The sequence below is a fragment of the Conger conger genome, chromosome 1 (assembly GCF_963514075.1).
Source record: "Conger conger chromosome 1, fConCon1.1, whole genome shotgun sequence".
Taxonomy (NCBI): Eukaryota; Metazoa; Chordata; class Actinopteri; order Anguilliformes; family Congridae; genus Conger; species Conger conger.
This window is the reverse complement of record NC_083760.1, coordinates 25,238,176-25,252,843: the sequence shown is the minus strand read 5'-3', so window position 1 is coordinate 25,252,843 and position 14,668 is coordinate 25,238,176. Positions and strand designations below refer to the sequence as shown.

General features: G+C 41.4%; 1 protein-coding gene across 2 annotated transcripts in view; it reads right to left on the bottom strand.

Moving 5' to 3' along the window:
- Nucleotides 1-7,761: 7,761 nt before the first annotated feature.
- Nucleotides 7,762-14,668, bottom strand: part of akap6 (A kinase (PRKA) anchor protein 6) — a 164,663-nt gene continuing 157,756 nt past the window's right edge. The window contains exons 14-15 of one of the 2 annotated variants that reach the window (XM_061218527.1): nucleotides 14,260-14,433; nucleotides 7,762-8,908 (exon numbers count right to left, since the gene is read on the bottom strand). In XM_061218527.1, the coding sequence (XP_061074511.1) occupies nucleotides 8,864-8,908; nucleotides 14,260-14,433 (219 nt within the window). In that variant the 3' untranslated portion in view covers nucleotides 7,762-8,863. The remainder of the gene's footprint in view (nucleotides 8,909-14,259; nucleotides 14,434-14,668) is intronic. The other variant, XM_061218528.1, reaches the window with a different exon arrangement.

Genomic DNA, 14,668 nt, shown 5'->3' with positions numbered 1-14,668 from the left:
TTGCGCTGGCCCTCTCTCCAACTTTGGATATCTGACAGGGTAGTGTGACCTTATTCTTCTCCAGCCCCCTCGCCAATACAATTTTTACAGAGTGTTAGGATGTCAGGAGCCAGTATTTACTGCCACAGACCTCCCTGACTATGGCTACATGGCTCTCGTGACCAGAAGCATTCTCTCCAGCATGCCTGTTATGTAGGTGTACATCTGGGGTCTGTGTTTGGCTACATTATGGTACATCATGGTGGTACCCTGCTGTGTGGCTTCCTGTGGTTTCTCTGGTGCGGCACTGGTAAGCCTCATATGTTGGGATCTGGTGATTATCCATCCATCCATCCATTATCTTAACCCGCTTATCCTGAACAGGGTCGCAGGGGGGCTGGAGCCTATCCCAGCATACATTGGGCGAAAGGCAGGAACACACCCTGGACAGGTTGCCAGTCCATCACAGGGCACACACACCATTCACTCACACACTCATACCTATGGGCAATTTAGACTCTCCAATCAGCCTAACCTGCATGTCTTTGGACTGTGGGAGGAAACCGGAGTACCCGGAGGAAACCCACGCAGACACAGGGAGAATATGCAAACTCCGCACAGAGAGGCCCCGGCCGACGGGGATTCGAACCCAGGACCTCCTTGCTGTGAGGCGGCAGTGCTACCCACTGCACCATCCGTGCCGCCCATCTGGTGATTATGTTTCCTTTAAATTATCTGAACCTACCCAGTTAGTAGTGAATTGGCTTGTTCAAATATACACTTAGTGAGCACTAAACTAGGTATACTTTATTACACTTTTTTTTAAGACTTATTGATCTGCTGCTGTAGCCTATCCACTTAAAAGGTATGAGGCATTGTGTGTTCAGAGATGCTCTTCTGCATACCACTGTTGTAATGTGTGGTTATTTGCATCACTGTCACCTTCCTGTCACCTTTCCTGGCCCTTCTCCTCTGACCTCTCTCATTAACAACGTAAATTTTTTTCCACACAGAACTGCTCCCAGGAGATCAGCGGTTTCTGAAATACTCAAACCACCATGTCTGGCACCAACAATCATTCCACAGTCAAAGTCACTTAGATCACATTTCTTCCCCATTCTGACATTTGGTCTTAAAAAAAACTCAACCGCTTCACCACATCTGCATGTTTTTATGCATTTAGTTGCTGATAAAAAAAATGATTGGCTGATAAAATATTTGCATTAGCAAGCTGGTGAACAGGTCTACCTAATAAAGTGCTCACTGAGTGTACATAGGTTTTTAAAAACAGGATTGATATAATGAAGAAACATCAAAGGCCACAATATTACATGACCAAATGTACACAATGATAATGAGTCTGAATAATTCCCAAGGAGTAGCATGATGCAAGAAGGTGTTAACATAACCTATATATCACTGTAAGTCTGGCAAGTACAGCAATAGCCAATAAAAAACCTCTTTTTTACACTGTACATAGGACATGTCAGGTTCAGTTATGCTAAGGAGATAAAAATAGCCTTTATTTTGACCAAAAATAAATGAGCTTTCATACACCAGAGAGCATGATTCACACATATTTATGTTTTGAAATTAAACGTCAGTTTACTAGAATATACATCTGTGAGAAATTAATTTACTTCATTAAATTATTTAAAATGACAGAAGCCACACTATTTGTGTGATCTGGTTACTGGAACTGGTGTTTAGAGTGTCCCTGTTAGAAAAAAATATATTAGGAAAAAGAAAGCCCCTGGTGATCAATAACATTTATTATCATAGAAGATGCTTTATGTTCTCTATTTTATGGCTTGCTAAATAAAAATATTAGCATGTACATGGCACATTTGCTGTTTCCATGGACACTGCAATATTTGCATTCTGAACATTCCACTGGTCCAGTGTCTCCTTGCCAATCCAAACAAAAACAAGATGGCCAACCAAGACCTGTCACAGAGCCAAGTTGAAGCTGGAAAAAATGACCGCATGAACAGCAAATACGTTTTCTGTCACAGAACTCCTTTCTTTCCAACTGATTCTTCCAGTGAAAATACCACCAACGGTTAGTACAAAGTCAAAAACATAGTGTCGTGAAACACAAATAAGTCCAACCCGACAAAGGAAACAGCAGAAATCTTAAGAAATAGTGTTAATTACAATAATCTCTCCACAACAGAAATGCTGTTCCTGAAAGCTAAAGCATTTGACAGTACTTTCTTACATTAATCTTAATGCTAAAATTAGATCACACCTTTACTAATTCCTAATTACAAACCAGGAATTATTAGGGGCAAAAAAGATCTATTTGCATTGGATTTGTATATTTGTTATTAGTTTTGTTCCGCCATCTGTTAAAAACAACGAGATGTGTTGCTGATTGATTTGGTTTTTACTTTTGCTCAGCACTTGCAATGAAATATGGATACAAAACAAAAACGTTCTATTTACATTGGATTTGTATATTTATTATTAGTTTTATTCTGTCAGTGAGATGTGTTCGTGATTGATCTGCTTTTACTTTTCCTGAGCACCCGCAATGCAATTTATTTGACTTATATTGTCATCACAGCACAATAGCTAAACATCTTTTCATTGATTAGCATCGCATGTAAAATGCCGTTGGTGTGAAGGTGAACCTGTGTCGATGCACTGTTATTTTCTTATCATTCCTGTACTGCTGACAGTGATGAACTTTTAAAGCAACATTACACATTATGAAAAGGCTTTATTATTTGGAAACCGGCATATTATTCAAGGTTGAACACGAAGAACTTTATGGATAAGGAGCAAATTGATTGCAGGATCAGTCAAATGACTTTTATTAAAAGCCACCCCATTTATTATGATAAATGTTCTGGCACTGCTGACATAACTGTGCAATGTGTCATTTTTATATTACAGATAAAGGCTGTAAAATATTATTCACAAATCTTATGTATTATAAATGTTGACAAACATAGGCGAGATTTGTAAACACTGCATACAGTGAACACGCCTATTCATTTTCTGCATGACCAGGATAAATTCACATAAAAATAAGCCCACACACATGCCTACATGGATGCATTAGTTTTTGAAAACATGAATGTGGTGAGACTGTATTTTGTGTGTGTTTGTGTGTGTGTGCGTGTCTGTGCATGTGCAACAGCCTGTTACATTACCTGGGAGAGTAGAGTGCGCATCGAAATTGTGAATACACTCATTTTATTCCATTGTAAGGAAAGACTGCTTTAAATCACGAGTCGTGAACGTACTTTACTTTTCAGCATTTCAACCGCCATTGTCATCACATCATTATCCTGCAAAGAAGACAGTACTTTCAATGTCGTAATGAAGTCTTTTTCATTGCTTGAACATTTTCCTTGGGAAGGAGGGATATTCATTACACCAGGACAGTGAGAGTGAGAGAGCTGGAACGGCTTCAGAATGTGGTCAGTGTTCATGGAAAAGCTTTGCTAAAAGCTCTCAATCTCCCCCCTCTTGTTTTTGAGAAAACTCCTCTCGCGCCACACCCAGAGTGACATTCCTCAGTTGTGACATTTATATAACAGGACTATTTTTATTTTTACTCCTGAATTTATACATGAGAAACATTTCCTCCTCCTCTCTGTCTTGATGTCGGTGCCTGTTGGCGTGATGACAAGTGGTCTTTTCAGCGCAGTCTGGCCGTCTTATTAATTTCTCCGTCCGTGCTTATGCGCAGATTCTAAATCAAAACACTTTGACGGGTTGTAATTGCTAAGCCACCATGGTTCGATACACTTGACCTTTCCCACCTTTAAAGTCATTTCCATTCCCCACAAAAATATCTTGTTAATTGCAGAAAAAAGGGGGAAACTGTTTTTTTTGCCCTAATATGCTCTTGTGAAGACAAAGAAAAGAACATATTTCTTCTCTAATTCATTGGAGCAATCAGTCATGATTGTCACTTCTTCCCCTTTTCCTGTATCAGCTCCTATTTAACTGTCCTTTCCATTCTCCTGAGATAAAATGCCTCTGAATCCGGTACATATTTTGCCATGAATACAAAATAAACCCTTACCGTAATCAAACCTAAGCTTTCATATTTTATAGCTAGATTATGATGATGGGAGTTTCTGGGGTAGGTAAAGCCAATGTGCGGAGGGAATAAAATATTTAATATCTGAAGCATAAAAGCCTGTTCTAAAAACAGAAAACAAATCAAGACCAGAGAGAATTCATACACTATATAACAAGGTGCAGGGGCTGTTTTCCTGTTGTGTGTGTTCTATCCCTCCCACTTCACTGCAAACAGGTACCTTTTGCTTGGTCTGATTTTTCTCTCCCCCTTTCTGCAGGACCACCGTCATCATCAGCAAACATGCATTTTTCCAAAAGACCAAATGTGTCATTACGGGAAAAAAGGGGGTGACACTCAACCAGGCTTTGGCAATCAAGGAAGAGACTGATTGGTTGATGGAGAGGATCAGCAACCACGGATTGGGGATTTGAAGGTTCTGCTGAATCGCTGATGGCCCTAGAGACCGGCTGTCCTGTGTGATGTGCCCAAAGAATGCTCCCTCTTTCTTCAGTGCAGCTCCAAGATCAAATGCTAAACTTAACCGACCTGCTAATCACATATGACAAAGGCAAAGAGTGGTTTAACTATTATTATATATATATATATTTTTTTATACACATATTGGTGCAGGGTTTATATATTTAAAAAACACAATTCCAGAATAGTTTCATACCCTTTGCAGGCTCCAACACTCTCAGAAATAAAGACAGGAAAAGTGCTTAAAAGGGTACACATGCTTGTCACTGGGGCGGTACCCTAGAGGTACATAAAATTGTACCTCCAGCCAGCAATTTTTAACAAATTTGTACCTTTTTTGCTTGGAAACTGTACAAATTTGTACCCAAAGAGAAGATTACTGTGCTTCCAGGGTACATAGAGAAAATTTGTTCCTTGAAGAACAAAAATGTACCTCCACTGTCACTTTATTTCTGAGAGTGTAGAATGGTCAGTAAGGGAGAAAAGCTGAGGTTGCACTGCTGTCATGGGCATTGTGTCAAATTTTTCAGTCTCTCTTGAAGGAGAAGAGTAGACCAGGAGGGATGGTTATAAGAAGCCTTCCTGCAAAAAGGCCCCCTGACCATTTGCTTTGAATGTGCCTAACAAATTAAACGAAATCTGATTTAACAAACCAGTGACTACTAAAATGCCAGCTAGTTGGAAAAATGCTCTGTTCGCTGTCACTAGGACCACTAGGATAAATCACTTTCAGATATTATGTGCCTTTGGGTTACAATTGACAGCTAGGTATATGTCCAAAGATGGTCCATTTTTTTGGATGAACAATATAGATTTAGCAACGCTTCTGTCACCGTGGCAAAAAAATCACGCCACCCCCAGTGAATTTTAAACGTGTACAATTCTGGAGTTAAATTAACCAGTTTGGCAAATACAGTTTAGCAAACACAGACTTCATTCAAATGTGTAAACACAACTGAATGAAGTCATGTCATTAAATAAATTGGAAATTGTAAGGAATCACTTCTTTTGAGTGGCACCGAAACATTTTTGTAAGCAATAACTTAACTGCACTGTGGTGTGTTTACTACAACATTATTTCGGTTCCAGGAAGAATTTTCAAGCAGAAATCGTGCGGAATAGGAAGTGTGTTATAAACACTTTGGATCTTGGCAAGGAGTAAGGAGTGGAGCCTGAGAAATATAAACAGACTCATGTTTGAGCTACTAATAACGTGTAGGTGGCATTTAACCACAGCAGCCACAAATTAATCATATTTATACAACTATATATTTAGGAAGAAATCATGTAAAATTTTACTGCTGCTAAATACTAGCACAGCAGCTACATTGGCAAACCATTACTAAAACATTCCTGACACTTTTGTAAAGTTATGGTTGAATGACCTATTCAGAGATTATCAGATGACCATCTGATTTTCTTTGCCTTTGTACATTTATGGTAACAAAGAGATTAACTTAGTTATTCAAAACATAAAAAGCTCAGGTTGTCACCAGAAAATTAATGTTCATAAGACAGCAAATTACAAAATGCTCATCACAATGACACAAAGAGTATGCTTGCATTTGTCAGATAACCAGATAAAAAGGCTTTGTGAGTTGTCTGTACCAAATATGTACTGAAATTGATATGCACTGGGCACACACCTGTACCCTACTGTACCCTGTACCCTCGTCAGTACCAGTTTAGTTACTTGGCACCACTGTTAGTGTCCAGTCAGACTGTCCTGCATTGAACTAAGAGTAATCAAAACAGTGACAAAGGCTAATGAGGTGTAAAAACATAGTAATGATCATGATAGAAAGGTTTAGCTGTCATTATTCACTCCCAGCCTGTTCAAACAGTACCTCTTTCCTTCCAAAATGGCAGTGAGCCAGGATTCCTCTTTATTTACCTGCGGGGCATTAACTTAAGACTTTTTATTTAATCCTAGATTCTCACTTCACTCCTCCTGGCTGATGGCTTCAGATGACTGCGGCTACATGTGGCAGGTGCCAGTATGAGAGACATCGTTGGGAAAACTAGTTTATTGCCAATGGTTAGGTGGTTTTGGGAAGACCAGTAGGGTACAATATTCTCTCTGGAACAGGCAAAACAAAATAAAAGTGCAGAGATGAGGCAGTGTTGAACAACAGTCTTAGCTAAAATCCGAAAACACATTTCACATGATGTGAAACACCACAAGTAACCATGGTGTTCAAAAATGGCTGCCATGCTTCACTTGGGTACACTGTAAAAATAATTCAGTGGCCTTATAAATGTGACAATATAAAAGAAGTTACACTGAATATTACTGAATATCACTTAGTGATTATTTCAGGTGGCAATATCAATGAATGGCTATAATTTCAACTAGTTATTTAGTGTGAAATGTACTTATATTATATAAGTTTATTACATGAAAAGAAATGCGGATTTGACTTACAAATACTTAAGTCATATCGAGGAAGCTAGTGCGGCAATACCTTCCATTTCACTCCGACTTTAAATTATAAATCTTTCTAAATCAAGATTATTTGTCCTGAAGAATAGCATAAGAAAATAAGACATCCACCCTTTTCTAGAGTTAGCCCTTTCCACTTTCCCAGAGATCTATGCGATTCATGTTGTTACAGTTGAAAATGTGCTACAGCAGTAAAGTGGCTAATGAGCAGTAGCTTCAGTGTAGTTATTGAATTAAGGGTGAATGTGTGTGGGAAGAACCCTCTTGCATTGTGCTTAATAAAATCATTTATCTCGCTGCTAACAGAGTGCGTGTTCTTTGAAGATGCAGAACTGAAGAAAGAAAGCAGTGTAGTTTGTCTAAACGGTTACAATGTCACCATAAGCATACGGACCTTGAAGAAATATTGCATAGAATTTTCTATAGTACCTACTCATTTTGGTGATATGTCTACACAATCTTTTTCTTCACGGTACTAATTCAAGCTCAAATTATTGGTTAGATATACTAAATTTTTTAACATATGCATAAAAAGATTTCAAAGCTTTAAATCGACTCAATATTTTTTTGTGAAATGTTACAGCAATAAAAATGAGTAAATTAGGGTTCAAGTTTTTAGAGTGTAGGGGTGAGTATGGGGACCCATAAAGTGCTGTATATATGCAATTAATCAAATACTTTTCTAGACTGTCTAGAATAGGCCCTGGGGAAACAGCAGAGTAGAAATTGAGGGCCTGTTACTTTGGATTACCCACCTGCTGCAGACACAGTCTTTTCACACACCCTTCTGTAGAACACAAAAAAAAACAAACTCGTAAAATTGTGTTCAATAAATTAAGTTTATTTGTCAACATTTTATATAGTGTTAACCATGCAGTCTAGCACTTTTAAGGCTTATTATGTTCCACATCACTGAACACACAGTAATACACAAACAGGAAGCATTTATACCATCATTATACACCAATGTTTGCACTTATACATATATACAGACGCTATTCACACATCTCAACCTTGCTATTCTGGGCATTTTTTTTCTTTCGTAGTTTTTTTGAACATTTAACTGGGAAAAGCAGTGTATTAACAAAAGGTATAAGAAAAAACAGCAAGGCACACATTCTTTTTAATTTTTAAAACATTTCCTCACTTTTTTCCCTATCTTAGGAAACATAAAAAAAGAAAGGGTGTGTTTAGTTACGCCATCAGCCGGTGATCCCATCTCGCACAACACAATGCAGCTGTTTCCAACCTGGGCCTGCGTTGCATAGATAGACATCAACTCCGTTTGCCTCGTCTTTGGACGAAACGCGGGTCCAAGTTTCCAGTTCTGCTACGTTTGTGTCTCTCCGCTAACGTGGACACACAAGCCCTCTGGAGCAGAAGCTTTCCTGGGAGAACATCTCAAACGATAGAGAGATTGCATGGGTCCCCTTCCTGTTGCGGGCACACCTCAAACCTACCTGCATTCCACCTGGCACAAAACACTAGGCGAAGGAGAACCTGGGACTTACGTATTTTCAGCTAGCTGTTGTTGTTGAACTTATGAGACGGTGAGATATGAGTGACTCGCCATGCGGGTTGGAGATTAAGGGAGATAAAGTGGAGGAGAAAGACGGAGGATGTGACGGAAAGGAGCGAGAAACTGATTGGTGGTGAGAGACGAACAGCGACTGGGGTTGGGTGACAATGGTGGCAGACCGTTGAGGTAGCTCAGTTCCGGGGTCCGTGATAGGAAGAGGACGGTGGGAGGGGGGCGGGCCATATTGCCGACATCATCGGAGCTGGGGGTCAGAGACAGCAGCGAGGAGGAGGAAGAGGAGGAAGAGGAAGAAGGACAGCCAGAGGACCGGTCCGGTGTGAGCCACACGCCAGGGGACGGAGCCACGACACAGGGGGGGTACGAGGGGCAACCCTGCCCCGACTCATGGCCTGGGTCTGGAGCTGAGTGGAAGGGCACCGGACACTCTCTGAAAAATATAACAAAACAAAATGAAGTTTTATTGTCAGTGCACACACTTGCAATAATTATAATGTGCTCATTAGTTGATGCTTTTATCCAAAGTGACTTATAGTTCATTAGACTAAGCAGGGGACAATCCCCCGTGAAGCAATGCGGGTTAAGGGCCTTGCTCAAGCAGCCAACAGTGGCTACACTGGGGCTTAAACCATGTAGTTCCAAGTCATGTACCTTAGCTACTAGGCTACAGCCTTGTGAAGCAACTTAATTTCTTGAATTTCCCAAAATGTTCAATTTACCAAGAGACTGAATTCCCAAAACAAACCATAACAATAAAGGCCAGCAAAATATTCTCTTTATTTCATGCTAAAAAAATCACAGTTAACAATGAGGGCGTGAGAGTTTACCCATATTTTACTGAAAACACTGACGTGGTTTGGTATTCCACCCGGCTTAATACCGGCCAATTGTCGCCGGTGATAAGCCCGGGGTACAGCCGAATCAATTTGTCAATTTCTGCGCGAGGCAACAGCTTTTGCGGCGCAGTGTGTGCTAGGGAGCCGCGAAGCAAAGGGAGTGTGCCAAGAGTGAGCTGAGGACGTTACAGATGGGGAAAAAACACCGACCGCAGAGCTTTTACAGGAACCTACTGCTAAACATCATCAGAAAACCTCATTTTGTGCGTTTGCTCTTCACAACGACGGTGTGTTGTGACTTGTGAGCTTCAGGTTCGCCACCATTCACACACAGGTCTAGCCCACCGCTAGTCAGGGGTGTCAGACGGGGGGGGTGGGGGGGGGTAATTAAGGCAAGCGGCAATACGCGAGGGGGGCCAGAGATGTGGATTACGGAGAAATGGCTGTTAGAATACAGCTGAGGAGATTAACGGCGAGCCTCTTCAGCGCGCGTCTAGGAGCACTCCAGACATACATTTCAGACGGCGGCAAAATTAGGCAGAAATATCTGGATCGAACCGGTTGCCTTCACCCATCATCCCCCGGCACACGCAGCCGATGACATGTACATTTATTTAGACGTGAGCCAGGCTGAGAAATAGAGGGATAAACAGAAGTAAGCGCTGCCGTCAGACACACAGAAATAGGGTAGACCGAGCTTCTACATAGTAATCGCGGCAGCAGTCTGGAAAAGCCATCTAAAACCATGAGCAGTCAGCTGGTTTACATGGTGAGGTAAGATGTCATCCAGTTCAGCAGAGGATGTGGGGACCTTTTGGAGTAAATGAGAACTGAAATAATCGAGGTCTGAGGCATTAAAATTCCACAGGCAGCCGGAACATTCTTTGATGTTCAGTTTCAGGGCCAAAATCAACAAATACAGTAGATGATTCAAAGACCCACCATTGTGTCTGGTTCTGTAACTAAACTCTGTTTCTGGAGGCCTGCAATCCTTTGCTTTACCCGGCTCCTTCCAAACCACACACTCAAGAAAAATTATTACTTAATAAAATTATGGACAGTGGTTGTACACAGTATTATTAAGTCTATGGAACTTCAACTGATGAAGTCCTTGTAGCACGTACCTAATCGTAAATACGTAAGCACTGACCACAATTTTGAAAAAAGTAAATCCAATTATTAATTTCCTGAATGCATGCTAACATTTTCTTGTTTGGAAAGGGAAACTAAATCAATTCACCCAGGACATGGATAAGTGCCTACACTGATTCTTTGGTGAACCTGAACATTTTCAACTCAGAAAATCTAAAAATATAGGTGTAACAAAGTGAAGTAAAATTTTTGGTTTATCCTAAGCATTTTTTTTGTGTTGTTGGAAGGAAAGTATGAAGACACTGCATCTCACTGGACCCAGGGTTGAGTCGCTGTTGTTTAAACTCTTCAAGCTAATGAATATTCACAGATGTATATAGCGAATATAATGAAAGGGTACAGGAGAAACAAAAGCAAAATAAAAGGAAATGGATTCACATTTGTATATTATAAATGAAAAATGAACGCATTAGCATTTTGTATGGATGTTTTAATTTTGAATTGACCCCAGACCACTGCTGTTTAGCATTGTTGTTTAGTATGAAAAAGTCAAAAACAAAAATTGCTACATACATTTAGCATACTGCTAGCATACTGCTACAAAGCATAAGATTGCGACCATAGGGGTAATAGAAAGGAGTATTCAGTCTTGCCCTTCAGTTGTGCCAGACTGTGCAGGTTCTTGTTGATTACTTCCTTATTACTTTTTTTGCATTACTTAGTAATTCAGCTGCAAATCAATCACTTCCCTTTAAATAACTGAACTTAGCCCTCAAGCTGATGACTCAACAGTGAAGTCAATGTAATATTACAGTCCAAAAGACTAATTTGTATTCATCTGAATCAGATCATGATTATTATTATACCTTTAACCCTATAAAAATATTTATTCATAAAAAATCTGATTTCTTAAAATCTGAAATCAGAGAATATTTTGTTGATTAATCTATCCATTGAATGTTCCGTCCGATAAAATACTTCTCTTATCTCAAGTTTGTTGCAAAATCAATTGCTGTAAAAGTGCTGCAGTTCCCATTTAACCTCACTGGGGCAGAAATACAGGAATGACAACAGGATTTTTTTATTGATTTGTATGGTGGTGGACATTTAAAATTTGCTCTAAATCCTACTGAGTTTCATTGTGTATTGTGTTTCCTGTTCCTTTTGCAGAAGCAACATGGTAACAATGACCTCAGTTGTTATGACTAATATCTCGCGGTGGACGTGGACATCCTGCAGGTGCTCCATTCACTCTGCAGCCCCCCAGCTGAGTCGGCCGGGTCGCAATGTCAGAGGTGTGTGCTTCACGCACAGCTTGCGAAGGCAAACTGCAGGTGCGACACTGGGGGGACCGCCAACGTTCCAGGAGACACGGTCAACACGGTCAACCGGCCTCGAGAGAAGATGCGGCCAATTACGTACCACCCTACAGGGCCGCCGGCCACTGTCTACGTCAGCGGTGGCCAATCGTGTGCCATGGAGGGTATTTTCCAACCAATCACTTCATTTGCTGATTTAACTCATTAACACACCTCCAACCAGAGAAGAGGGCACTAATTAGCGAAATGAGCAGTTTAAGTGATCGGTTGGAGTGAAGACTTACATACTCTCGGCCCTCCATGGCACAAGATTGGGCACCACTGACTGGGTTTGCATTCAGTAGCAGGCAGTGGGGCCTATCCGCACAGCTTCTTAACAGGTTGAGCCACCCACCAGCTCCAACTTTCCATGACCGCAAACAGCCGCAGTAAAATGCAAATGTAGCCAGTGTACCGTGTGATACGGTTACCTTATAAAATACACGGGCAAGGCAGCACACACCACCGGCTTTGGTTTCGTCAGTACACTACTTGTTGTCACCACACATACTTAAGGCCCCTCGGACTAAGTGGAAGATATATTCCACACTCTGCATGTGCAGCTAGCCTGAGTCTTAGTGTGTGTAATTTGAATTTATATCCATTGTAACAGTGTGCTAGCCTCATGCTAAAAGGAGCCTCATAAGTCATGGAAGTTGGAGTGTTGCTAATACCAAAAGGAGGAGAACGAAGGACATGCTCTGTCCAAGATGCAGAACTTACGATACGGTCGTATAAATGACAATTAACAAGGCTTAAGATCGTTTTTTATTCTCAAGTTGAAAATATTGGTTTGTTTTTAGTTAATGTATGCTTGACAAGTTAAATGTTCTTACACCATTGGCAAATCTTGAAATGAGTCTTACCTCATTGGCAATATTTTGTCTAATTTATAAATAAATACAATTTTAAGTCACAAATAAGACTAAAATACTTGAAATTTACTTATTTTTAGTTTTCTGCAGAGCAGGAATGGCAGTTTCATGTTTACATACACAACAGTATTGAATGACAAAAGAGCCAGACCCAGAGCCTGATGTCTTTAAATTCTAGATGCCCATGTCTCAGCGCACCCTGAGTGTGCTTGTTTGAGAGGGTCACAGTTTCTTGTCTTGGCCTAATCTTAAAAGTCTTAAAAGTCCTCTCAGGACAAGAACATATGTGAGGGCCTCTCAAGACTGTGTACATGACATCCCGGCTGAAAAAAAACAGCTCAAGCCAGGTTGTGAAAGACATGGTTTGACTAGCTCAAGGTATGTTTTGAAACACCTGGTAGCTGGGCATTTCAAGCTGGTCAAGCTGGATTTTACACCAGGGATGTTCATCCATTATCAATGAATGGAATAAACTGAGTGAGACCATACCCTGCACCTCATCTCACAAACTATACTTTCCAGACACTCTGTAGACAGACTGTCTGGGGTTGAGTGTACAGGTTCCTCATACTGGGAGTCTTTGAGAGTCCAGGTGGGAGATACTGGGCCATGTCCCAGAATTCAGCTGTGGTTGTGAATCTCTGAGCTCCGGCTGTGCCACAGTGACTCTCTGAACCACTGTTTACCCATGGAACTGCCAAATTATAAATCTCTTCAAGAAAACTTTTAAATTGTCTTCATTTTATAAAAATAGCCTCGGCCTGATGAATTACAACTGCGACAATCTCATCAATCAATGTGGTGCAAAGACGTCCGTGCAGAATGTCAAGGCGAAATACCGCTATGTCCAGGAATTTCAATGCTTGTGAAGAACACAGAGAATATTCTCCCTGCCATTTTGCGCACGTAGATATCTTAGGCATTCATTTTCTTTTTTCTACGCTGTATATTTGCATGAGGGAGCTAAATACGACAACGAATGTGCGTTGAGTGTTGGTGGAACAGTGGAGTGTGCGGTGCGGTGTCCTGCTCAATGACTTCCAGAAGCAGGATGACAATGCAAAACCTGGTCATCCGCTCCCCAGCATTGCTATTTCCAGTGCGTCCCCATCGCTATGAAACATTAATTTCATAAAGGGAGTGATTACCCACCGAACGGATCTCATTTTTACACCTGTTTTATGATGAGGGCACCAGAAGGAGTAGGGGAGAGAGAGAGAGCACAGTGCGAGAGCCTGCCCATCTGAATGCATAGCCTTCATTGTGTAATGGAGGATTCTCAAACCAATTTCCCGGAAAAAAGCGCCGTCGTGCTCGCGGCGCATGGTCGCCTATAATTTAAATCTCCGTTCGCGCGAGGGACGGCTGCCGTCGACGTTGGGAGCAGACCTTTTACGCTTTGACTGCGGACAGTCTGTGCGGGGAGAAAAGGAGAAGTGACTGAGGACGGGTTGAATACCAAACCACGTATTAAAACCTGCAGCGGTGGGAGGAATGGGTGTAGCGGGGGAGGGGTCGCATTATTTGAAATACAATGCAGAATCCTCAGTGCAAACTTCCCATGCGGAGCAGTGCAGTCTGGGAGGTTGAGTTTGTGCCGTCACGGCGTGTCTGGCCTACCTTGGCCAGGGGCCTGGCGGTTCCGCTCTCCCGCACAGCATAGCGGCTCCGGGAAGCGCTGGAGACGGGGATGCCAGAGACGGGGCCCCTCTGTTGGGGCACCTGGCTGTCTCTCGCTAAACCTCGCTCAGGCCTGGGAGACTGATGGTGCAGTGACAGCATTGTAAGTATGGGCTGAAAAAAACCCGGCACATGACTATTATCACATTTCCACACAGACACCACTGAAACGCACTACTGAAAAATTAGTTAATGATCCGGCTGCCCTAATACTGCTCCAATGAATTTCTGACCTGAACAGCGTTCACTGTAATAGGGCACGATACTATTCAAAATGTACCAATTAAGATTACACAGCTGCTTAATTCAACAATTAGCAGATTTATTACTTGGATGCAAGTGTCACCTC